This window comes from Crinia signifera, chromosome 8 (genome assembly GCF_055691185.1).
Source record: "Crinia signifera chromosome 8, ASM5569118v1, whole genome shotgun sequence".
In the NCBI taxonomy this organism is placed as follows: domain Eukaryota; kingdom Metazoa; phylum Chordata; class Amphibia; order Anura; family Myobatrachidae; genus Crinia; species Crinia signifera.
In genome coordinates, this window is record NC_139224.1 from 45,847,007 (window position 1) to 45,874,159 (window position 27,153).

The window sequence follows — 27,153 nt, forward strand, 5'->3', positions numbered from 1 at the left end:
TATATATATATATATGTGTGTTTAAAAAATGTTATGTATTATTGCAGCACTCTTTGTAGGTCGAGGGAACAGTTTCCATCCTGTGAATTTACTTATTATATCGGATTAATGACACATTAAATAGGGGTCTATTCCTAGCAGGCAAGGAAGTGTCTGAATATCGGGCATCTCAGCAATAAGGGAGGCGTATCAAGTCTTGGTTAGGGATACACTGGAGCAGTTGGTCAAAGCAACCAGTCAGATGCTGTCTTTCATTTTTTCTAGGATACCACAGACAAATGTTAGGCACTATCTGATTGGTCGCTATGGGCAATATCACTGCTTGAAATTTTTAGAAACTTTAATAAATGTACCCTTTTAGACTCTGCTTAAAGATAAATCAATCAGTTATCTTTCAGTTCATTCATGGAACTTCTCTCTCTCTCCTACCCTCAGTTTGCTGAGTGAAAATGAGAAGCGCCCTTTCGTTGAGGAGGCCGAGAGGCTCCGAGTGCAGCACAAGAAGGATCACCCTGACTACAAGTACAAGCCACGCAAAAGGAAGAGCGTGAAAGCCGGGCACAGCAACTCAGACTTGGGGGCTGAGCTGGGGCATCACCCCGGTTCTCAGATGTACAAGTCCGAATCTGCACTGGGAGCGATGGCAGATGGCCATCTTCATGGAGAGCACGCAGGTAGGGTTCCCGGCTCTTTGTCTGTGACTGTAAAAGGTGCCTATAATTATTTTTATCTTTTTGCAATTTTTTTTAATTTAAATTATTATTCCAAATTCTTATTTACTACGTATTTACCACCACTAGTATTCCCAGAAACATGATGGAGCAGGGAGTGTGGGATACAGAGGAATACACACATGGAGATCACAATAAATAATGTAATATTGCTCGAGGATAACCAGATAACCAATCAGATTATGTCATATCTAAGTTCTGATTGGCTGTTAGGGGCAACTCCTCTGCTTGTTATCCTCACTTCCGTTATGATCTGACTCCCCAAACATGCAAATGATGCGTACGCCATATAATGATCCATCAATCTATGCACCTTCTCCAGATATCAGGCCACTGACTGGCATTTTATTGCTCCTCCTACATTCCCTGTGCTGGTGACCATCAGTCTGTTCTGATTGAACGTGTTTGTCGGTTTTACTCATAACACACAAATAAGCCAGAAACGTTTATTTAATTGTGTGCCCCCTACAAAGTAATCATACAGCCCATTTCCAGTCAAATGCGGTGACCAACGGCAGCAACTGCTACTGTCCTAAAATATTATTGCACAGCAGCAAACCCAGGAGGCAACGCTTTCCGGGAACGTCTGGGGCAGATTTATTAAGCCTGGTGGAGTGATAAAGTGCCTTGTACTTTATCACTGGCCAATCAGATCATAACTGCCATTTTTCAAACCCAGGGACAGATTTATTAAACTTGGTGAAGTGATAAAGTGGCTTGTACTTTATCACAGGATAATCAGATCATAACTGTCATTTTTTAACCCAGGCTGTAATGTGGCAGTTAGGGGCTGATTGGCCGGTGATAATGTACAAGCCACTTTATCACTTCACCAGCATCTCTGGGATGCTTCTAATTGCTGTTTTTTAATAGACTGAATTAAATGTATATAACAAATAATATGAAGAAGTAATTTGAATAAAGTATATATATATATATATATATATATATATATATATATATATATATATATATAAACAAAAAATATACCCAGCGCAAAAAGTCCTTAGTGTTAAGTGTCAATAATTACACATCAAATCCCAGTGTGTGCAGTCTTTTTCTTTAGGATCGTGCCATAGATCCAGACATGGGGAATCTTGCAAAAAGAGTAGAAAAGACGCACCAATGAGCACAAAGTAACAGAATTTTACTGATCAAATAAAGCTCACGTACACAGGGGTTAAAAGTATAATGCTTGCCAGCCAGATCATAACACCATCACAGCCCGGATACTCCTGTGGGGGATCACCGCTGCTCAGCTTCAGCCGCAGAGACCTCAGACCAAGACACCGCACCACTCGCACAGGACCAGAGGGGAACGCCGGCTGGAACACAGGTGGAAGAAGGACGTCTCCAACGTCGGACCATAGAAGTCACACCCAACTAGTTTCGTCACACAGAAGGACTTCGTCAGGGGGTGTGGTTACCTCAGGTGAGTATCAGGTATTTATACCCACATTTCCTTTGCAGGTGTTTGCAATCAATGATCAGCATAGCACTAAATTGGCAGCATCCAGTCAAATACATACATTCACCAAATTCTTCAAAATACAAATATATCATATAAAAAATACATCATAAAAAATAAAAGTATATATATGTATTTTTTATGATGTATTTTTTATGATATATTTGTATTTTGAAGCATTTGGTGAATGTATGTATTAGACTGGAATGCTGCCAATTTAGTGCTATGCTGATCATTGATTGCAAACACCTGCAAAGGAAATGTGGGTATAAATACCTGATACTCACCTGAGGTAACCACACCCCCTGACGAAGTCCTTCTGTGTGACGAAACTAGTTGGGTGTGACTTCTATGGTCTGACGTTGGAGACGTCCTTCTTCCACCTGTGTTCCAGCCAGCATTCCCCTCTGGTCCTGTGCGAGTGGTGCGGTGTCTTGGTCTGAGGTCTCTGCGGCTGAAGCTGAGCAGCGGTGATCCCCCACAGGTGTATCCGGGCTGTGATGGTGTTATGATCTGGCTGGCAAGCATTATACTTTTAACCCCTGTGTACGTGAGCTTTATTTGATCAGTAACATTCTGTTACTTTGTGCTCATTGGTGCGTCTTTTCTACTCTTTTTGCAATATATATATATACTAGGTGATTCATCGCGCCCTCCGGGCGCTCTTCACACCGTTGTGAGGGGCTTCGCCCCATCAGAAGTAGAACGGAATCTGCTGCGCTATATGAGACACTGTAACGGAATCTGCTGCGCTATATAAGACACTGTAACGGAATCTGCTGCGCTATATCTGCTGCGCTATATACGACGCTGTAACGGAATCTGCTGCGCTATATAGGACGCTGTAACAGAATCTGCTGCGCTATATAAGACGCTGTAACGGAATCTGCTGGGCTATATAAGACGCTGTAACGGAATCTGCTGCGCTATATAAGACACTGTAACAGAATCTGCTGCGCTATATAAGACGCTGTAACGGAATCTGCTGCGCTATATAAGACACTGTAACGGAATCTGCTGCGCTATATAAGACACATATAAGACAGATTCACCCCCCCCATAAATCCCCCAAACCCCATGATTATTCCCACTTTAGTAAAAAACTAAAATCCACCTTGAGAAGAGCAGGTTGGCAGCAGAAACCTGAGAGATCCCACCCCCCCCCCCCATCCCACCCCACCCCACCAAAACCCCAGACCCCATGATAATTCCCGAAAAAGTCTACCTTAAGGAGCACAGCACAGATATTCTCTGTAGAGGCAGGGAGGAGTCTTCTTCCTTATTACTGCTGCTCAGCGCTGGCCGGGAGCCAGCCCGAGCAGGAGCAGCAGCAGCAGCTTGATTAGGGACTGGACTGGAGGCGAGCAGTGAGTCACGTGACGTCACCCCATCACGTCGCGGCGGCAGGCCGGGTCCAGGTGAGCAGGGCAGCCGCCGGGCAGGGCAGCCGCCGGCGCACGCTGCCCTGCGTGTGTGAAATGAAGTATTGCAGGGCAGCAGGACTTCACCTCATGTGCAGAGGGGGGGCGGCGCCCTGCGCCCCAACTGCGCCCGGAGCGGGTGCTCCGGTGCCTCTGCCCTCCCTACGCCTCTGGCTGCAGGTGTGAGGCAGAAGGGGGGCGGGTGAAATGTCCGGTGGGGCGGTGGGACGCCGCGCGTATATGAGGGGGGGGTCTGGGCGCGCGTTGTGTAGATGCCTGGGGATGAGTGTGTTAGGGGAGGGGTTGTGGGTGGTGAGCAGGCGTGGATGGAGTTAGTGGGCAGGCATGGGGAGTGGTGTGCAAGGAGGGGTGTGTGCTTGTGGAGAACAGTAGGACAGAGGTGCCTTGCTTTTGCAGTGTGGCTGACGGTGGATGGGCCTGTCAATCACCCGTGAAACCCCGCCCACCGTTTGCCACACTGCTTGACTGACAGATCTGGCTAAATATATAAGAGATATATATATATATATATATATATATATATATATATATATATATATATATATATATAAACACAGTACTTTCCCTCACTGAGACCAATGTTGGCTTCTGTATTGGAAATGAAATAGGCGGCACTCCACAGGCTTGTCAAAGAATTCAAAATCTATTTAGATAATGAGAAAAGCTGGGACAATGTTTCAATGTATCTGAGAACCACTGATAGCACATAGCAAGTTAGTCTTATTTAATATGTGTAGAAGTATAGTTATTCACACGTATTACTAACTTTTCTGTATAAAGTTACAATAAATGTATTTAAAATGTTTCTTTGTCCTTTATTTCTGCTGTTAGGTCAAAACCATGGACCTTCAACTCCTCCAACTACACCCAAGACTGACCTACACCATGGTGGGAAACAAGAACTGAAGCATGAAGGACGGAGGATGATGGACAGTGGTAGGCAGAACATCGACTTCAGCAATGTGGACATTAATGAACTGAGCAGCGAAGTCATCAACGACATTGAGGCTTTTGATGTTCATGAATTTGACCAGTACTTGCCACTTAGTGGGCATATAGCCATTGCAGATGACCATGGCCAGAATTACACAGCACCACCTTATGCAACGCCTTATACGCACCCGGCAGGGAATACACAAGCTCCTGTTTGGACTCATAAGAGTCCTCCAACTTCATCCTCATCTTCTGAGTCTGCCCAGCAGAGGCCTCATATTCAGAGAGAGCAGCTGAGTTCCAGTCATTATAGAGACCAATCCCTTGGATCACCTCCACATTCTGATTTCAACTCCTACAGCACCCAGGCTTGTGCCACAACTGTGCCTAGTTCTACAGTACCCACCTCTTTTCCTAGTTCTCAGTGTGACTACACAGACCTACCCAGCTCCAATTACCACAATCCCTATTCCAGTTATCCATCCAGTCTCTACCAATATCCTTATTTCAATTCCTCCTGCCAACCCTATGCCACACCTATCCTCAATAGCTTGTCCATTCCACCTTCCCATAGTCCCACCTCCAACTGGGACCAGCCGGTCTACACAACCCTGACAAGGCCTTAAATGCATTTTCATTTTTGGAACTGAGGACTTTCCTTCTACAGTTATGGCTGGCTGTTGTTAAGTCTTCCAAGACACATGCACTAGAGACTGAATGTACTGGTGGAAGGTGCAAGTGCCAGCTTCATTTACAAGTGCCTGCTGATAAGCTGAGAATATTTCTCTTACGTTAAAAAGATCATTTCCATTTAAACTTTTCCAGAAAGCTAATTGTGAAACAAAAATTTGCTGAAAAAAAGTTATTTTTATTTTTGAACTGTGACGTGACTTAAAGTGAAGGATGGACCTCCAGCTACCAAATAAGGACAGAGATTCCCTGGGAGCAATTAGGAGGTGTATTAGGTTTTGTAGTTTACTGCAATCTGAAATACAGACCAAACCTTATGAACGTACTCTGACCAATTCTAACAAAATCCGTTTTATTGTAAAGGCTAATCGATGGGGTAGAGTACCAGTTTTGGATTGACCCATCAAAGACTCCATGTGCTACTTCATCTCTACGACTGATACAGCAGCATTATTAAATTCTGAATATTTTATGCACCAGCAGAATTACACATTTTGGAAAACCGTTCCTCATGAAACTTACTGTAGCAATTGATTTTGCAGTATTTGTCTGTTCATCGTGATTGAAGAAAAACCCAGTTTAACCATTATCACTTAATCGTGTCTCAGGCTTGGACTACAAAATGTCTATTTCAGTAGATTTTGAAGCAATGTTTGGCTGTAATTAACTTTTTTTTAATGTTCGTATAGTTCTGAGATGTGTTAAATATATAAATATATGGTATTTGTTTCCTAGCACGGCCACACCGATTTACATCGGGGTGGTCGTGTCGGAAAAATCGGGTCGTTCGCATCGCATGCGATTAGGTCGCATGCAATGCGATTGACGCGACCGACCGATTTTCGAGCCGATTTTTTGATTGAATGAAATGTAAATCGGGTCCCTGGGACCCGATTTTACATTGGATTCAATGTAAAATATTCCCAACCCCCCCAAATTTAACGGCGTACACCCCACCCCACGATAGACGCCAACCCGAAGCGTGGCGAGCGCAGCGAGCCCGCGAGGGGCGGCGGTGCGCGTCCTCCGACCTTTTCATTCCCCTACTATCCACGTCGGCGTGGAGTTGAGAATAGAATAGTGTGACGAGCGCAGCGAGCCCCGCGAGGGGACGCGTATACCTGTGAAGTTATACGCGTCCCCTCGCGGGGCTCGCTGCGCTCGCCACGCTTCGGGCACGGTGGCTCGCTGCGCTCGCCACACTATTCTATTCTCAACTCCACGCCGACGTGGATAGTAGGGGAATTAAAAGGTCGGAGGACGCGCACCGCCGCCCCTCGCGGGCTCGCTGCGCTCGCCACGCTTCGGGTTGGCGTCTATCGTGGGGTGACGACGGGGACATCTATAATGTGAAATGGGTCATATTGGCCCATTTCACATTTTTCACATTTTCTCACGATTTCAATGTTAAAAAATATTTTAACATTGAAGCCTATGGAAAAATCGGGGGCATCGCGTCGGGACCAATGTTAATGGTCCCGACCGACGCGATGCCCCCGATATTTTACCTTTCCCGACACGATTTCAATGTTAAAATATTTTTTAACATTGAAGCCTATGGAAATATCGGGGGCATCGCGTCGGTCGCGTCGGGACCAATGTTAATGGTCCCGACCGACGCGATGCCCCCGATATTGTGTCCTAGCCGGCAAAATGGACCTGATTTCAAAGGAAATCGGGTCCATCGTATGGATCGTGTACCTTAACTTAAAGGTACACAATCCATAAGATTGTGGCCGTGCTAGGAAACAAGTACCAAATATATATATATATAAATATATTTATGTGCCATATATTATACTGTAAGTGACTAAGGACTGTACTCATTGGTAAAGTACAGTAGGAGCAAGTTTCATCTTTGCTCCTTTGGGCAGGGCTAGCCATGGCTAGCCATGGCTAATCTATTGTTCTCAACTGCAATACAATACATATTGCAGCTGAGAACAATAGAATAGCCATGGCTAGCCATGGCCAAAGGAGCAAAGATGAAACTCCTACTGTACAATAATGGAGAGACAAACAATTCAACTAAGAAGAGAAAATGAAGGGAATAGGTTGGAACAGGCTAATAAAAAAAAGGCAGGCCGAATACACAAAATGCAAAGGGTGACTGAAAGCTATTTAATTACATCAGACCAGCAAACATATAAAATATTAACCGGTTGGTTATACATTTTTATAAATGTATATATTGAATCAGTAATTATTTGTTAATACAAATAAAATTGTTATAATGATTCATAACAATGCTGTTTAATGTAATTTTCCAGGGACCAGACTCTTCCTACCAAGATAAGACACTAAAAACCTCTTCCATATTTTATATTTTAACTTAGGTGTTGAGTCAAAAAATACATAGATTTTTTCGTTGTCATCTGTTCCATTGTTCCCTATCATTGTATGCTGAGCATATAATTTCTATTTTATGATAACTCGTGCCTTTTTTTGCAAACATTTTGTAAATTAAAAAAAAAAATTAGAAATTATTTTTTGTTTCTAAGTTTCTTACTATTTTCGAAAAAAATGTGCTATGGATCAGATTTTACTGTTCATTCATTTAAACAAAATATCTTGTTTTTCTGCAAATTCTATTTTTCTGTTCAAGGTGTGAAAGATTCAATTTCTATGTATTGTATGTTGCTGATTTTCTTTTTCATTAAGCAAAGCTAACTTTTGTATATGCTATCTTCAAGAAAATTTAAATGGCTTTTTATCAAAATTATTGAGGCTTGGTCATATGATTTTTTAAGTTGGAATCATTTAAAAAATGTTGCCACAAATATAAGTGGAATAATTGTCATTAGTGGTAGACAATCTGTTAATTTCATATTAGGCTTTGTGAAATGTCTTTTTGTTTTCCAATTTCAACATTTTTGGTCTAAAAATAAGTAAAATAATTTACATTAGTGGTGTAAATTGGTTCATTTTATATTACTTTTTTGCGAGATTTTTTTTATTTCACCTACCGCACACATTTTTGTTTCTTGTTTAAAAACTTTTGCCCAAAACTAAGGCAAATAATTGACATCACGGTAAACAAACAAAAAAATATGGTTTATTTTTTAATGTTCTATTTTGTGAGATATTACTGTTCTTATTTTTTTTGTTCTTAATGTGTTTACCTGTCAGATACACCTTCTATTTTCATAAAAGATATAATACATTTTCCTGGAAAAGTTGGTGCATTCATTTAAAACCCCAAAGTGTAATCACAATATTTAATTCAACCACATGGGCTCAGGGTTATGTTTTCCAGGCTGATATTAATTTAAGAAAACAGCCGTGAAACCAAAACAAGAGTCTGGGATCAGCCCAGTCTGAATCAAGTCTACATACATGTGGAAAGTATTTGTCAGGTTCCATTATTTACTGTAGATGTGGCACAGAGTACAGTGTAAACAGGGGCGTAGCGCCAATATTTGCGCCCCCTGCTGGATAATTTCGGCGCCCCCTCTCCCTAAATTTAGTGTTGCCCCCCGTTCTTACCATGGCTCCCCCGCCGCGTCTGTATTCCGCCGGGAGTCGGGACCGCATATCTACTAATCTGTGTCCCGGCGCCTGGCTCCTGGAGTCAAATGTCCATTACAAAATATGGATTTTTGGTTTGTAACCTGCGCTCTGAATCTTCTTGTGTCAGGTTAGCAGCCGCACTAAACGGATGACTGTTTCCGTTTTAAGTCGTACAGAATTCTATTGGGGTTTGTGCTGCGCTCTACCTCTAATGTATTTGCCTCTGCAAATGATTAATGCGAATATGTGTCTTTAAGAACTTCAAATTTATTTATACATCAGTCATAAATTGGTCATATATCATGCCAGTCATAATACTGAATAAATAGATAACTGATTAATTGATTGATTCAAAGAAATATATTAAAAAGTGAAAAAAATGAAAAAATGAATGAATAAATGAAAAAAATGAGAAAAAATGGAAATATGGAAAGAAACGTTGAACAAAAGAAATAAAAGTTTTTTTGGGGTTTGCTGTGCGCAAAATTTCGTCTGTTCAGAGTGAACAAAATAAAGTCTTTCAGTCCAAATGAAACAATAGCGGCGTCCCGCTGTTTGATTAATTTGCAATGTCCTTAATTGTGGATCAGCCTTCAGGTACCTCTTTGCCTTCAGGTATTCCGGGTCTGGTACTCGTGGGGGTCAGTGTACACCCGGGGTCCCGGACTCCTGGGACTGCGCGCGCCTTCTGCCTGTTCCGGGGAGCTGCGTGTATCACGCTGTTCTCCGTTTCAGACAGGATTGGCCGGACGCTGCCCCTTGTCTGCGGCGGTTACTTGGTACACCTTTCCGGGTTTGCAAATTACCCGTCCAGGTGACTGTTCTCCGCTCTACGGGTCCCCTGGCTCACAACCTCCCTTTCCCTTCTCCGTACTCACCTCTTTCTTTGGCGATCTCCTTGCCGCCGTCGTCCAGTGTGTGCACACGCTGGCTTCCGCTTCTCTGTACCGTACTCTCCGTCTGTTCCGCAAGTAGATGGGGTTGAGCTGTGTGTCACACAGCTCAACCCCATCTACTTGCGGAACAGACAGCGTGTGCACACACTGGACGACGGCGGCAAGGAGATCGCCAAAGAAAGAGGTGAGTACGGAGAAGGGAAAGGGAGGTTGTGAGCCAGGGGACCCGTAGAGCGGAGAACAGTCACCTGGACGGGTAATTTGCAAAACACAGACTATCTAGAACAGAGTAAAGAAATGACAGCAGAATTCAAAGACAAAAAATACAAAGAGACAGAACTAGAATTGGCACTAAAACAAGTGGAAAGCATCAACAGAACAGAACTACTCACATACAAAGAAAAAAACAATGACATGTATAGAGAAATACCTTTTATCACACAATATTCAAAAGAATCCACCACACTCCAAAAAATACTGCGGAAACACTGGCCCCTATTATTACAGGACGAACTATTATCAGACCTTTTACCCTCCAAACCAAAAATAATATATCGTAAAGCTCCAAATATTAGACAGAAATTGGTAAACAACCACATACCACCTAAACAACAGATCCAACCCAGCGTGATTAAGAAACAGCCAAATAAAGGATTCTACTACTGTGGATCCTGCACAGGATGCAAAAACCAAGCCAGCAGATCCACAAAACCAGCCACGATATTCAAATCTACAGTAACAGAAGAGACATATAAAATTAAGAACAGAATAACATGTAACAGCAAGGGAGTGATCTACTTGCTGGAATGCGGGTGTCACAAACAGTATGTAGGTCGCACAACTAGACCATTAAAAGTAAGGATAAATGAACATATAAGGAACATAAAGAAGAAGAATGAGGACCATAACTTATCCAAACATTTTAATGATAACCACAATGGGGACCCCAACTCATTAAAATTTATAGGGATAGAGGAAGTACAGAACAACTGGAGGGGGGGTGACCATGTGCTGAACATAAACAAATTAGAGCTAGGATGGATGTATAAATTGAAGACATTGAAACCCAGGGGTTTAAATCTGGATAACGAGGTGAAGGCAATAGTGGGAAAAAAATGACAAACAATGACAAACATTGAAGGATTATACAACAAAATAATAGGGCACCCACCACAAATAAAATGTATTAAATAACAGAGTAACAGTGTGGCCACTAAACAATCACCATAAAAACAATGTATATGCAGATAATAGCATACCCACGAAAAACGCATATCAATCATTAATAGCACATCTGCAGGTAATTTATATAAAAAACGCATAACCATCAGACTTATCTACTGTTAACACATATGAAATGAGGACTATGAACAGTAGGACAAATCATAGCAGTAGAAAAAACACGTAAAATGAACAAGCGCACGCATATGTATTTAACGCATTTAAATCCAGCAGCATACCTGCTGCAAATACGCACGGATTTGAAACAATACAACGGAATAAGATATGTATTTCTGTTAAAATTGCGTGACATGTCTGACATAAAAAACAATATGGTAAATATATATTTACAGCCAAAAAAGTTTTCTTATGACTAAAAACGAATAAACATGTTTACAAAATAAAACATGATGACAGCAGAACTGATTGTAGCAAGCTTGATTGCATAATTGGACAATTGCAACAATAGAAACAACCACGGCTGCTCGAACTGATAATCAGCCGCGGTGATAGACAGACAGAGTAACCAATCAAAGAAGGTTCAATGGAACCAATGAGAAACACACGATATCAGGACGGAGGGCTATTTAAAAATGGCCAAGACAGACTAACAGACAGCTCCCTAGAAGAAGGCTTACGCCGAAACGCGTTGGAGAGACACACAGCTCAACCCCATCTACTTGCGGAACAGACGGAGAGTACGGTACAGAGAAGCGGAAGCCAGCGTGTGCACACACTGGACGACGGCGGCAAGGAGATCGCCAAAGAAAGAGGTGAGTACGGAGAAGGGAAAGGGAGGTTGTGAGCCAGGGGACCCGTAGAGCGGAGAACAGTCACCTGGACGGGTAATTTGCAAACCCGGAAAGGTGTACCAAGTAACCGCCGCAGACAAGGGGCAGCGTCCGGCCAATCCTGTCTGAAACGGAGAACAGCGTGATACACGCAGCTCCCCGGAACAGGCAGAAGGCGCGCGCAGTCCCAGGAGTCCGGGACCCCGGGTGTACACTGACCCCCACGAGTACCAGACCCGGAATACCTGAAGGCAAAGAGGTACCTGAAGGCTGATCCACAATTAAGGACATTGCAAATTAATCAAACAGCGGGACGCCGCTATTGTTTCATTTGGACTGAAAGACTTTATTTTGTTCACTCTGAACAGACGAAATTTTGCGCACAGCAAACCCCAAAAAAACTTTTATTTCTTTTGTTCAACGTTTCTTTCCATATTTCCATTTTTTCTCATTTTTTTCATTTATTCATTCATTTTTTCATTTTTTTCACTTTTTAATATATTTCTTTGAATCAATCAATTAATCAGTTATCTATTTATTCAGTATTATGACTGGCATGATATATGACCAATTTATGACTGATGTATAAATAAATTTGAAGTTCTTAAAGACACATATTCGCATTAATCATTTGCAGAGGCAAATACATTAGAGGTAGAGCGCAGCACAAACCCCAATAGAATTCTAGGCAATTGCCTAGGACAGCAGCCTATGCGTAGGGGTGGCTTCCGGGCCGCAAGCTCTGATTGGCTCACTAGTCGGTGCCATATTTGAAATGTGCGAGAACCAGATGTTGGCGCTGCCGCTGCGCTGCATGGAGCTCTGCCCCCTGCTCCTGTCACAGTCTGTCCTGTGTAACACAGGGCTGCACTGAACTAGCGCCCAGATTATCAGTGCTGTGCAGCCTACCTGATTTATTGTAGGAAGCTTCAGCTAGATAGTGGTGGGGGCGGTGCTGTGATGTCACTCTGCCTGTCCCGCCCACCCCCTGTCCATACCCAGCCTCTCATCTCTCCTCCTGCTCATACCGGCGGCCTGAGGCTGCCCATACCCAGCCTCCCATGTCCTCCTGCCCATACCCACTTTCCTCCTGCCCATACCCAGCCTGCCACCTCCTCCTGCCCATACCCAGCCTGCCACCTCCTCCTGCCCATACCCAGCCTGCCACCTCCTCCTGCCCATACCCAGCCCCCCATCTCCTCCTGCCCATACCCAGCCTGCAATATCCTCCTGCCCATACCCAGCCTCCATCTCCTCCTAACCCATGCCCAGCCTGCCATCTCTTCCTGCTCATACCCTGCCTGCAATCTCCCCCGGCCCATACCCAGCCTCCCTTCCCCTCCTGCTCATACACAGCATCCCATGTAATCCTGCTCATACCCTGCCCTTTCCAACCCCCCTACCTATCTCATCCTGCTCATACCCAGCTGCCAAGGAGGAGAAGCAGTGGCACCCAGCCATGGAGATGGAGCAGCAGCGGAACCTGGCTGGCTAGAGGGGGAGCAGTAGCAGCACCCGGCTGTATAAAGGGCGTCAGCGCCCATCCGGGGAGATGGAGGAGCAGCTGTGGCACCCAGACGGAGAGAGGGAGCAGTGGCACCCAGCCGGGAGCCGGAGGCCCGTTAATGCTGGGAAAAGGGGACCTCCTCTCCCCCCTCAACTCACTCCATCGCCTCACCCTCTCTCACCCCCTGTCACTACACCCCCTTTTGCCCCTCTATTACACTATCACCTCTCGCCGCCCCCTCACCTCCTCTCACCCCCTTTCACTCTGTCATCTCCTCTATTCCGCCATCACATCTCCCCCTCTTACCCGCCATCACCTCTCTCCAGTCACCTTGCCTCTGTCACCACACCAAGACTCGCCCTCATCACCACACCACCATCATCATTTCATCAAGTCGCCTCATCTCACCCTCATCACCTCACACCCTTGTCACCTCTCCCTTAGTCTCTTTCCTTTTTTTTGCTCTCTCTCAGCAGGGGCGTAGGGAGGGCGGAGCACAAGCTCTGGGCGCCGAGAGATCAAAGGGCGCCGGAGCCGTGCACCGCAAACTGTGCCGCTGGCTCCCTCCCCAGCCCAGCTGCGGCGCTTATAGACAGTGCTAGTACAATGTGGAACCGAAGTCAATGACGGGATTCAGCTGTCAGAGATGCGATTACGATTAGAGATGCATGTGTGCGCTGTAGATCCTCTGCAAATTTTGCTTGTCTGCTTGTCTGTCACAGTGAATGGCAGAGGGGAGCTGCGGGCACCCGACAGCAGCCATTGTGGTGCGGACGTACATTGAGCCCCCCAGCTGCTCGGCCGGCATCCACTGAGATCCCCAGCTGCCCAGCCCTCTGCAGAGTGTTTATGGCCTCCTGCTGAGCATGCTTGGCCATCTTTTATGCGCCCCAGCCATTCGGTATCTACTGGGCGCCCCTGCTGCTCAGCTCCCCGCTCCCGGTAATCAGTGCAGTGTGCACAGCCCCAGACGGTGCATCCGATAAAATGACCCGCGGTTTGGGGGTGCGGCTGAAGCGGATGACTCAATAATTTGTAAGCAGTCTGCCTTCTATAATATAATGGGGCATTGCATTAAAGTTGCCCAAGATATTAGTTGTTTATACATAAGTAAAATGCTATAACTGTACACGAGATGTATAATAGCACATTGCAAATAAAGTTGTAAAAGGAATTACATTGGAAAAGTAGGCTGCATTATGTGTTTTAGTATGTTCTGTGTGTTATTATGGCAGGAGGTAGTAATGGCAAGCATTCTGATGTGTTGTTCTGGCCTTGGTTTGTAAAGGCATGTGGAAGATGCTTGTGCGTTTTGCTGGCTTGGTATGTTGGAGGAATACTAGAAGCAATGTCTGATGGGCAGACTCATGGCCCAGCTGGCACCCACATCTGGGGGGGGGGGGGAGGCTGGCACATGCTGCTGCTTCTGGAGTCTGAGGTGCCAACTATGGGGCTGTATCCACTTTCAGCTCCAGCTCCATCATCTTATCCTCCGGGTGCTGTGTTTTGCTCATTTCCTGGGTAACGTGCTCATTGCCATGGGTTATGTGCTCATTGCCAGGGGTTACGGCATTACGGTTTGTTATATAGTATGTAATGGGATTTACGGTTTGTTATATAGTAAGTAATGGGCATCATGTGTGACCTTATGTGTAATGGGCATTACGGTGTGTTATATACTAGTATGTAATGGGCATTACGGTTTGTTATATAGTATGTAATGGGCATTGTGTTTGGCCTTATGTGTAATGGGCATTACGGTGTGTTATATAGTATGTAATGGGCATTACGGTGTGTTATATAGTATGTAATGGGCATTGTGTTCGGCCTTATGTGTAATGGGCATTACAGTGTGTTATATAGTATGTAATGGGCATTGTGTTCGGCCTTATGGCCTTTCTAGATGCAAACTATTCCCTTCACAATCGGTACACGCCGCCCGCTTCTGTAGTAGTTCTTATAATAACAAATCCAAAGCTCCTAGTAGGAAAATGGCCTTTACAAAACTACAGTTCCCATCATGAACAACAACAAGACCGTCATCTACCTGAGCGGCTCACTGCACATTGAACGCCGGGAAATGTAGGTACACGCTGTACAGAATGATTCTAGTAGCGCTACATTGGCTGGGGAACTACAGCTTCCAGGATTCTGCGTGGTGCGTGCTGAACTTTCTGACAAGACGAGAGGTAATGTTACAAGGTAACAATGTACAGAGCAGTGTAAATCATCATACCGTCACTGTGTATTGTGCGTGCCGCGGAGTGGGGGAGGTGGTGTGTGGGGGTGGGAGGGTGGCACCGTGCCGATGTCGCTGTGGGCAGCTGCCTGGGCCCCTCCAGAGACCGGGGCCAGGGACAGCTGTACCCACAGCACCCCACTGTCGGCGGCCCTGATTCTAAGGCCCAGATTCAATTGTTATATCGCACCCAATCTCCCATCTAAAGCGACGGGAGATCACAGGCAATATGCTATTAATGTTTTTCTTTGCACTGATCATGCACATTAAGGTCGGGTTTATCTGCTATTCATGGCTAAACATGACTGAACTAATAAATACACAGCAAAAAGTCTTGTGACTTTTTTCACAGATCTCAGCTCACCTTCCCCTCGGTCTCCCCAGCCCAAACAGAGAGCTACATTTCAATAGCTCTGTTGGGTGCCCTCTAGTGGTTGCCGGCAACGCAAATAATTAAATCTGGCCCTAAAGGTGTAAAGCAGGCATGGCCAAACTATGGCACTCCAGCTAATGTGAAACTACGAGTCCCATCATGCCTTGCCACAGTTTTGCTATTAGGGAATGCTAAAACTATGGCAAAGCATGCTGGGTTGTGTACTTTCACAACAATTGGAGGGCCACAGTTTGGACATGCCTGGTGTAAAGGACCCACCAGTGGCCCTAAAAGTATAAAGGAAGATCCTGTTCTATATTTTTAACTTTCTTTATATAAATTGCCATTTATGCTACCTGTTAAAATAAAACTGTGTTATACTATATATCGTGTAAACTTTTCCATATAAGCGAACACATTACCATTGATGAAATTCTGAAGCAGTAGAACTTGTATAAAGTAATAGATTAGAGAAGCAAATTTTTTGAAAAATCACAAATCGTGACTTTTGCAGAGTCCAAGGTGTGCCATATTGTGCCATACATGGTGCAGTAAAACCAAGATGTATGTGGACACATCTGCAAGTTTATATACACTGAACAACAAGCCTACAACCCTATTTCCCATATACCAGTCGAAGTAACGGAGAATAGGAGACGCCTACCCTAACAACATTTTCAGCAAACCGGGTACAGTGGGAAGACCAGGCACTTCAGTTAACCACTTCGAGTACATGTTATTTTGCAAAACATCCCGTTTAGAAGCAATGGGAGTGGAATACAAATTTCTCAATCATATCCAAGAATATTATGAAGTTGCAATAGTCATAACAGGATCATTAACAGTTCTAGGCGGCATAGTAGCCGGCAAAGTGGTGACATTGTAGATACATAAAAAAAGTGGCAATTAAACAAGTCATATTAAGTAACTAGGTCTGAGAAGGAGAATATATTGCCTCTAGGGACAAATATGTTACGAATAGAGGAGATACCTTTGTCTCTCCATTCAAGATATATAGAATTTTCAAGGCCAGGGGTGATAATAATTGCTTATTGGCATTTTCCCTCATACAGTACCAGATTTTCGGCACAACCAACCAACTAGTTGGATGGTTGGAGGAAAGTTGGTCTAATCTGTGTGGCCAGCATAATTTTAACTTCCCTTGATCTAATTGTAATACCAGTATAAGATGGTATAGTGCGTTAGGCAATAGCCAAGGGTTCAAGAGCCAAGGAAAATAGGAGGGGGGAAGAGGGGGCAGCCTTGTCTAGTGACTCTATGAAGCATATTCGGGGCAGTGAGATAGTTATTGGAGAGTATTTGGGATGAGGAGTTTGCATAAAGTAATTTTATTAGGTGTATGAAGCCATCCGGGAAGCCAAACCTCATCATGGTCTCAAATCGATGTTCCCATGTGACCAGGTCAAATGCCTTTTTGGCGTCAAGGGAGAGATGGAAATGTGGGTCAGAACTCCCAGATGAATCCAGCCACTGCATTACTGTTAGAATTTTTCAGACACTGACCACAGAGTGGCGGCCCCATATAAAGCCAGTCTGATCTTTATGGATCAGAGCAGGTACCAGGAACTTACGCCTATCCGCTAGGATCTTACTATAGAGCTTATACTCTGTGTTTAGGAGTGATATTGGCCTATATGAAAGATCTCAGAGTTAAAATAAAGAGGAGGTGTCTAACAGCATGTAAATAAATAAACATAAAGGTTTTGCTATTTTAGGGGCTAGAATTTTATAGTATTCAATAGTCAGGCCATCAGGCAAGGAGATTTGCCAGTTTAAAGTTGTTTGATGTCGTTCAAGATTTCTTCCACCGTAATGGGTGCTAGTAAGGTCTGGAAGAACTCAGGAGAGAGGATGGGGGCGCAACAGAATCCCAGAATGAGGTTTTCTGTGGTGTATCGATATGGGGTTGCGAATACAAGGAACAATAGAAGAAATGGAGCACTTCAGAGATCTGGCCACCAGTGTGTACCATAGTACCATCCGTGCTTATTAGAGATTGGAATATTGTAGGCGGGTGTTGGCCCTTTAAGAGGTTAAAGATCGATGACTGAATTTGTGTAATTTACAATGAGACAGGAAAGTCAGCCTAGACTCCATTTGGGAGATTAGAGTTTCTTCTGTTCATATTATACTGATTTGTAGCCAGGGTGGGGGATCTCTTAAATGCTTGGAAGACCTCAGTTGATTTAGATTGGGAGTCCAGGTAAAGAGCCTGGATGTCCTTTTGATGCTGTGATGTATAGGAAATAATGGAGCCTCTGAGTACGAGTTTGGATGCTTGCCAAAATAGTAGAGGGGTCTCCTCCTCCGAAGTAGTGTTATTATGCTTAAAGTCCATCCATTGGGCCTCAACCATATTCCTGAACTTCAATGAATCAGATATGTGGGATGGAAAGCACTATTGTCTATGGGGACCCCTATCGACAAAAGTGGTGAGTGTCACCCAGCTGACCGCATGGTGTGAGAGAGATATCGCTTCAATATTAGAGTCCTGCACCCTATTAAATAGGGATGCAGACATAAGAACATAATTCATTTGTGACAAGGAACCATGTGCTGCTGATAGGCAGGTAAAATCATATTCAAACGGGTGAAAAACCCTCCCGACGTCAAGATGAAGCTTCAGTAAATAGGAAATTCCATATCTAGGAGATGTGTGTCTAGAATGTAAACCCGTATTCCTATCAAGTGTGTTGGAGACAGTGGAATTAGAGTCTCCCGCAAGTATTATCTGTTCATCAGAATGAGGGTGTAGTTTAGTGACTGTATTCAAAAAAATGGATGCTGATTTTTATTGGGGGCATAAATATTACAGAGGAGTAAACGAGTGGCGTTAGGCCCCTTTCACACGCTCCGGCTCCTGCTGGGCAGCGAAACCCAGCGTGGACAAAAGCCGTGCACAGTAGTTAATAATGGACACGATTGTGTCCATTCACACGGGGCGGCCACGGCCCGGCCGCACGTTTGCAGCCGGCTGTCACCACTGGAAGGGACGGCTGCCGGGCTGTGGCCATCCCGACCATTGTTAACTTCTCAGTGCGGCACGGCTTCTTGGCCGTGTGGGGTTTTGCTGGCCAGAAGGAGCCGGAGCGTGTGAAAGGGGCCTTAATAGTAACGTCAACAATCTAGAATTTGCCATCAGGGTCTTGTTGAGTGGAATGGTCTTCTGCAATTAAATGCTTTCTAAGTAACCTAACTACCCCACGTGACTTAGAACTGAAAGGGGCTGATGCTAAAATCTTCTAACCCAAGAGTATTAAGTTTCAGAATTTCAGATGGAACGAGGTGGGATTCCTGTCGGAAGGCCACTTCTACATGTAATATGGTCAAGTAAAGTAATAATTTCTTTACGTTAGAAGCCTCACGAAGAAGATCAATTGTCGTGAACAGTGATGTGGCAGGAGAATTCCAGACCAGAGGCGTCTCAGCAACACTATGAAGCGAAGTGGACAGACATAAGACAGGACAAAACATAAAGGGGAAAGAACACTAGGGAGAGAAGGGGAAACGGTGGCGTAGGCGATCCAGAACACAGCAGACACCTATAAAAATGTAATGTTAACAGAAAACTTCCAGTGAATAGACAGGAAAACCAATTGTGTAGTTTACCAAACATAATATTAGGTAAGAACTCCAGGCTTGCCCCAGCCCTAAAATAGACAATGGTGAGGTTTGGACAAGTGATGCCAATGCTATGTTGGACCAATACACTATGGGGATGATTCTGGTTGACTCTGTAAGCTGTGAGGATCCCCGCCCCAGCAACTAGGGATAGCCATCAACCATCAATGATTAGAAAACATTGATGGTTTATGACTGATGTCGAATAGTTTTGACATCGATGGGGGAGAACCAGATGGTTTCCCACCATTGATGTCAGGCTTAACTGAAGTTTCGATTTTCTTTTTTTCATCTAGGGACTGGGACACTGAGCATAGCTCCGCCCCCGACACCCATGAAGCCCCGCCCCTGTATTTTGATTGACTCAGAGGCCAATCTTTCAAAGCAAATGGATGACCATCGATATGTAAAAACATCCATTGCATACTTATACACCATCGATGGTAAGTTGCACTTTTGCCATCGATGGCAAAGGCAAAGATGGCCATCCCTACCCGCAACTATGCAAGGGTATGTGTACCGAAGAAACATCCCCTCAGATGTGCCAGCTGCTGGAGAAATCATTTGATGGTCGCTGACCATCGAATGATTTCTCCTGGGCTTGCAAATAAAAGTCAGTGGAGACTATTTGCATGTGCCAGGACAAAGGTACGGTGGGCAGCTGACGTCCCTTCCGCATTCCCATGAAACGCTGGGCGTTCCCATGGGCGACACCCAACAACGACCCCACACGCCCCCACCGCATGAACGGCTTGGCGACTATGCAAGTCACCGCAGCAATTTGCACAGGGATCCTGCACATGCGCATAAGTTAATATGCGCATGCGCATAATAAAAACATTGTTCCCTGTTGCAAAATCACCGGGGACCGAATTAATTAGAGATTTAACCATCAGTGTCTCCCTAAATATATAAAAACACAAAAATCGCATCATTTTGTATGGGAAAATAAAAATTTTATTTTAATACTAACGATTTATGGCCACCCATGTAACCAGCAGGTGATTATCATGCTGTCATGGTAGTGGGCTTATTTTTTTGTGGAGGCCTGGAGTTTGGTAATCTGGCCCTGGCTATAACTCTGGTAGCAGCCTGATTAACTTCCAGGCAGCAACTCAAGCCAGCAAGAAGAGGAGAGAGCCCTCAGCCCTGTTCTCTAGGACCCGGAACTGTTCCTCTAGGCGGAGCCTGCAGACACAATCCTGGAAATGAAAGTAACACAATAATACAGCCGGTAACAGGAAACAGCTTATGATGAATATACAGTATGTTAAACTAAAATAAAGCCCCTTCTTGCAGAGCAGCAGCGCCCACCTATGCACGTGTCTGGAGGGCTGCAGGACACGGACGGGTAAGCTGTGAGAGGTGTGAGGTCTGGGTGCAGGTGGCATTCCCCTACTGTCAATGCAGCTGCTACATCTAATCTACCTCTCTCCTCTAATGCACACATCACATATACATTGCTACACCCCAGCTGTCTGGTTTTGCAGGCTGTATTTAATCAGCTATATGTTTTTGTGCAAAATAAAACAAACACATTTGCTTTATATATTATTTCTTTATGTCTATAGAACCCCTAACCGGCGTGCATGCTTTGTGTCTTCTGTGACATTCGGGGTTAATTTGTTGTTGCTAGGTAGATGTCAGTTCTTGTTAGGCGGATGTCAGCTCTACTTTCCTGTTTTTTGAAGTCCCTAAAAATATTTCTCAAATGTCTTCTTGAACCCTGTCACAAATGTACGTTGGTGGTCATTTTTCCGTAGACCAAAATTGATTACGATTTACTGTAAGGCAAAGAACACAGCAAAATGGCGCTTGGGGAGCGGACAGTTGTGTAACATACAGTTGCTCCTCTTGTGGATGAACCAAGAGCTGCAGCCAGCGCCGGAGTTTCCGCTTCGAAGCAGCGGCGCAGCCGCTACAGAGTGCTGGTTGGATCATGTTAAAGTGCTGCTTGCGGATGCGGAGCTTGGGGTTTGGATTTGGGAGACAGCGGCTACGCTGCTTGTAGAACTAGGGTGTGCGAACTGTTTCATTCTCCCCATCCATGACAGGGATCAGGTAATAATGGAGGAACTGGAGTCTCCATGAGCTAGAACTTGCAGCAAGTGAAGTGAAAGTTATAGCACAATCTTAAAAAAAAAAAAAAAAATTGGATTCATAAACTTTATTTAATTTGTTAGTTTTGGTCTATTTCCTACACTAGAGTGAGTTGCCAGCCCCAGAAGTTGCATCCTGTGCGTGGTGCACATCATACTCTTATGCTTTGACCTATAGAGCTACACCTCTAGATCTGCAGTAATACCTCTGCGATGTCTTCAAAAAAGGGGGCCAGGAAAAAGCAGAACTGTCCCTCAAAGCATGATGGAAACTCTGCAGAACAAGTTGCATTTAGCTTGCTGACTGAGTTGTTGTCCAGAGGGGTGGAACAGGGGACCTATCGCTGGTGTCTACAGAAGAATGCGGATCCCGCAAGATCTGTCTTTATCAGTTGTGTGCCATCAGAAGTGCCTGAGGGGGTCATATGTTCTGTTGTGGCCAGAACGTTGAATCGTGGCCAAGTGCGAATTGTTGATGCAGTGAAACCATCTGACAGTATTTATCAGTCACTTCTTATTGAGGCAGAAGGGAAAATTGATACTATGTACCCAACCTTTATACAGTGTGATGATGTTGCATTGGGATATTGGGTTATGGTGGTTCCAGTTGAAGATGACGAAGAGATGCCACCTGCCAAGGACTTGTCAGCAGTGCCGCCACCACCACCTGCAAAGGGCCCGTCAGCAGTGCCACTACCACCTGCAAAGGGCTCGTCAGCAGTGCCACCACCACCTGCAAAGGGCTCGTCAGCAGTGCCACTACCACCTGCAAAGGGCTCGTCAGCAGTGCCACCACCACCTGCAAAGGGCTCGTCAGCAGTGCCACCACCACCTGCAAAGGGCTCGTCAGCAGTGCCACCACCACCTGCAAAGGGCTCGTCAGCAGTGCCACCACCACCTGCAAAGAGCTCGTCAGCAGTGCCACCACCATCTGCAAAGGGTTCGTCAGCAGTGCCACCACCACCCATGAAGGCATCATCAGCATTGCCATTACCACCACTGCCTGCAAAGATAGGGTCGGCTGCATCGCCACCACCTGCAAAGGCAGCATCATCACTACCAGCGAAGGTAGCTCTGGCAGCATCACCACCACCACCACCTGAGAAAGCACCTGCACTACTTCCAGCAATGGCACCACCATCACCTGTGAAGGCAGCACTACCACCACCTCCTGTGAAGGCCGCACCACCTGAAATACCACCCTCTGCAGACCTGCCCCCAAACCAAAAAGCAAATAACTTTCAAGTAGTGGTAAATGGATCAGACTTTAGAGAGCTAAGTCCCACCCAGAATATTGAGAACAGAATTGTGCCTGAAACTTCAATGTTGAATGTGTCTGAGAAGATGATGAAATCAAAATATGATGCTTTTTGGGAAGGTGAGAAGTCAGATGACGGAGAAAAAGATGGATGGCTTAATTTACTTGCAAGGATCCAAAATTTTATTTTTATCTTGGCAAAAGTGCCCTTTCAGAATCTGCTTTGGTAATGTTACACAAGTATCTTTTCTGACAGTGGAATTAGGGCAGAGCTTCATTTAGCAAGGAACCACTAAGGGGACCATTCGGTTGTTTGTGGTAGTCTAACTACTTTTGTAAGATATTCAATTGTGTTGGGAGACCAGTCCCTAGGCTGTACATAGGCCCTTATTCTGGTTCACTTGCAAAGGCAAATTCCTTCTTAAATGGACAAAACCATGTGCACTGCAGGTGGGGCAGATGTAACGTGTGCAGAGAGTTAGATTTGGGAGAGTTATTTTGTTTCTGTGCATAGAAAATACTGTCTGCTTTATTTTTACACTGCAATATAGATCTCACTTTAAAGTAAAACCCCAGTTCTAGTTCTCTCTGCACATGTTACATCAGCTCCCCCTGCAGTGCACATGGTTTTGTCCATTTGCGAAGGATTTACCTTTGCGAGTGAACCAGAATAAGGGCCATAGTGTGTTTCTTTTCACATCCTCTTAAGATGCGAACAATATTCCAAATATAGTAGGGCATTGGGTCTGGTAGCGAGTGCATTGGGTCTGTCGTGTGCACTTCGCTCAAGATAAGCCAATAAATGTGGTTAATCCCATGCATTATAGAACAACAGTGCGGCCATGGCGACCAGCAATTGAATAGTTTAGATGTAGTAACAGTGCGCACCTATGTCGTGTCTTACTAAGCAGCTCTGTAATATATTGCTTATATACCCTTTAGGAGATATTGCTTGTGAAATGTGAAGTGCCTGTAACATATTCATTCAGATTATGCTATTTATGTTTCAGACTAATCAGGAGTTTTTTATCCTACTCTTAGATTAAAGTGGAAGCCATTTATAATATGCTTTTTTAACCGCAATGTTGATTACTTCTGTCTACTACCTTTTATGCTTGATTAACTCCTGCTACGTCTCCTTTTGTATATTTTGTAAGCAAGCTATTTGTCGCAGGGGAAGACAATCTGTGGCCATCCAGCTGCTGTGAAACTACACATCCCAGCGTGCCTGGCCACAGTTTTAGCATGTCCAAAACTGTAGCATGCTGGGATGTGTAATTCCACAGCAGCTAGACTGTTGCCTACCCTACGTTATTGTTTCAGCTATTGATTGCTGTCAGCGTGATTGAAGCCCCATACACACTAGATGAGAAAGTAAAAGATATTGCTCATTGTTAATGACCCCCTCCCTCATTTGAAAAGATTAGCTGCTGCTTGGCCCCTGAACGATATTGGTAAATGGTGTCATTCAGTGACGTCCCAGGGACCCACTGAACATGCAAGTCATTGGCTATATAGCCAAATTGACATGCATGTTTAGTGTTCCTTCTAGGAACCGGGGCGGGCAGGGCGCTGCTGCACGGGGGCAGCATAAGGGGGGCGGACTGGGCCAAAAATGTCACAAAAAGGGGCTTTCCCGGACCGCACAGTCACAAAAAGGGGCGGGCCTGGCCTGGCCTGGCTGCCGCATCACGAAAAGGGACAGGCCCGGTCGCTGCCATACAGGCAGAAATCTTGAGCTAGTGTTTATTCTAGCACCCACTATCTTTGAAAATCTGTGCGGTTCCTTTTCTATTGTTCATTTTAGCACCCGCTATCTTTGAAAACTCATGCTGTTCCTCTTCCCTGCCTGGGGTAGTGCTTCTAGCACAGTGTGGTCTGTACATCAGCACTGATATGCAAACCAGACCTGTGCAAGAAACACCACAGCAGACAGCGATACCCCAGACAGGGAACAGGAAATGCATGGGTTTTCAAAGATAGCGGGTGCTAGAATGAACACTCCTTTTCCCTGCCTGGGGTGTCGCTGTCTGCTGTAGTGCTTCTAGCACAGTGTGGTCTGTATATCAGCACTGATATGCAAACTAGACCTGTGCTAGAAACACCACTGCAGACAGCGACACCCCAGGCAGGGAAGAGGAACTGCATGGGTTTTCAAAGAAAGGGTGCTATAATGAACAATAAGTTTCAGGCACACAATGAGGACTCTGCGTGCGACTCTTCTTCAGCCGTAATCTGTTCTCCATTCTAAAGCAATACAGTCTAGAAACAACACACTGAAACACTGTTAAAACATTTGGTTGTCAGGGATCTCCTCAAGGAGTGAATACTGATATCCTCCAAAGTTTTGTATTTAAGTGGTTTTTAATTCTATTGCACTTAGGGGGTATTTAATCTGTGCCAGTATTTCCCAACAGGGTAAATATTGTCACTCACCTATTCAATGATACCGTTACCGACAGCATTAAAGGGTGCCGGATGCAACTTTTTTTTAAAGTCGGATCTGTTTTGTCAAAAGACTTCAGATTGTCAAAGTCACGGCCATTTACCGACAATCTGTGGCTGTTGCCAACAATTTACGATCTTTCTGACACTCGGGACATTGAATTCTGACTGTCAAGTTAGTGTCTGATCAGTCGAAAAACAGCCAGGATTCCGAATGTCAAGAGAATCCAACAGTTGGAATCCTGAATTAAATAACATTTAAACTGAATTTTCTATTACCAATAAACACTGTACTATGAGGCCCATAATGTCTGCTTAATATTTATCTGCTAAGTAAGAAATACATTTATAGTTGGGGACCTTGAAATTCCACAGCAAGAGCTGTGTTCTTTGTGTTCATTCTAGAACCCTGCACCTAAACAGTGATTGGGCGCAGAGTGCTAGAAAGATCGGCGTTGGGCCAGTATAGTTACATTGAGTAGATTACTTCTTTGGATGTCTCGCTTAACTCTTGTCTCTCCAGTAGGTAATAATAGGCTCACTTATTGCTTCCTGACTTTTCACTCTCTCTTAGGTTTTTCTATGGAGAGACAAAAACGAAGAGAAGATATTGAAAAGGGACTGCAGTTTATTCAGTGAGTATTTCCCATACTTTCCTGTTTGATGGTTTTGGTTTTTTTTTCTGTGGCTTTACGATGATAATTTTCCTTTCCACCAGGTCTACTATACCGTTTCATGGAAGTGACGATGATTACAAGGTAACATAATTCACTAATTAAAGATACACCTGGTCTAATCATAAGTTGAACTTAGGTCTCCAATAAATGTATCTATCATCTGCATATTTTTTTACTGTCTGTTGGCCATGTTATGGAATGTCTTTTTGCCATTTCAGATATCCTTTTGGTGCGTAAAAGTCATTGTAAAAAAAAAAAATATATATATATTCCTGACAAGCTTATCACTGAGAGCAGAAGCCCTGACAAATTTACTTCTGGATTTAACACAGCAACATGCCGTAAGGTGCCCATACACAGCTACGATGCAATCTAGTACTAAAAGCACGGGCTGCACAGACTTTATGTGCTGTGCGATGGGACGTGCATGGGAGCGCGCATCTCATTGCACTGCCCTGTCGCACCGTGTATGGGCACCTTTACACCTCAAGCATGCTGCTTACCTCATTCAATCTGTATCCAAGTCCCACACATCTAAAGGGCCCCTAAACTCCCAGGCAGCTTCCTGCAAGACAGGATCGCATACGATACACCGTATTTGGACCTTTTGCATACAATATCATATGCCATCCCAGTACAAGATACTCACCACCAGCACTTGCATCTGGTTTCCAGGCTGGAATCGCCTGATTCGCTGGATTGCTTGCATTTGGTTGGTTGTGTTCTCATTGGACTACTGGTAACAGCGTTTACACATTGCTTGCTCAATCCATGCCCCAAATCATTATCCAATAAATCATTTAAGGCTAAACCCCACCAGCAGCTCCAAACACCAAACCCCTTCTTGTATCCCCAGTTGAAGTGTACTTGGGTTATGCATATGAATGCATCAACTAAATGTGCAGCCTCTTCTGGCCTCCTATTTGTGTTCTTTGGTTGTGCTTGGTCTGATTTTGTGCTGAATTAATAGTGGACTGGTATTATGTCTCTTGTAGTTAATCTAGTAAAGGGGTTCTCAAACTCGGTCCTCAGGACCCGGCACATTGCAGGTCACCCGGCAGGTGCACAGGTGCACTCATTACTCCTTGACACATTTTAAAAGATCCACAGATGGAGTTAAAATTATTCTGTGAGGAGACCTACAAAACACGCACTGTGTGGGTCCTGAGGACCAAGTTTGAGAACCTGCGATCTAGTTCACAGAGCATCTGCTCCTTAGAATGGTGCAAGT

The 27,153-nt window shown here is 44.6% G+C and overlaps 2 protein-coding genes across 7 annotated transcripts in view; both read left to right on the plus strand.

The window, feature by feature from the left end:
• LOC146025998 (transcription factor Sox-8-like) overlaps positions 1–6,230 on the plus strand; it is a 67,503-nt gene extending 61,273 nt beyond the window's left edge. Inside the window, exons 2-3 of the mRNA XM_083156277.1 lie at positions 436–674; positions 4,473–6,230. Coding sequence (XP_083012403.1) covers positions 436–674; positions 4,473–5,200 — 967 coding nt within the window. The 3' untranslated portion in view covers positions 5,201–6,230. The remainder of the gene's footprint in view (positions 1–435; positions 675–4,472) is intronic.
• A 14,336-nt stretch (positions 6,231–20,566) lies between these two features.
• Positions 20,567–27,153, plus strand: part of ZC3H7B (zinc finger CCCH-type containing 7B) — a 76,568-nt gene continuing 69,981 nt past the window's right edge. For 2 of the 6 annotated variants that reach the window (XM_083156278.1, XM_083156280.1), the window contains exons 1-3: positions 21,300–22,920; positions 25,820–25,880; positions 25,964–26,003. In XM_083156278.1, coding sequence (XP_083012404.1) covers positions 21,756–22,920; positions 25,820–25,880; positions 25,964–26,003 — 1,266 coding nt within the window. In that variant the 5' untranslated portion in view covers positions 21,300–21,755. Of the gene's footprint in view, positions 20,809–21,299; positions 22,921–25,819; positions 25,881–25,963; positions 26,004–27,153 lie in introns of those variants that run through there. The other 4 variants (XM_083156282.1, XM_083156281.1, XM_083156284.1 and 1 more) reach the window with 4 other exon arrangements.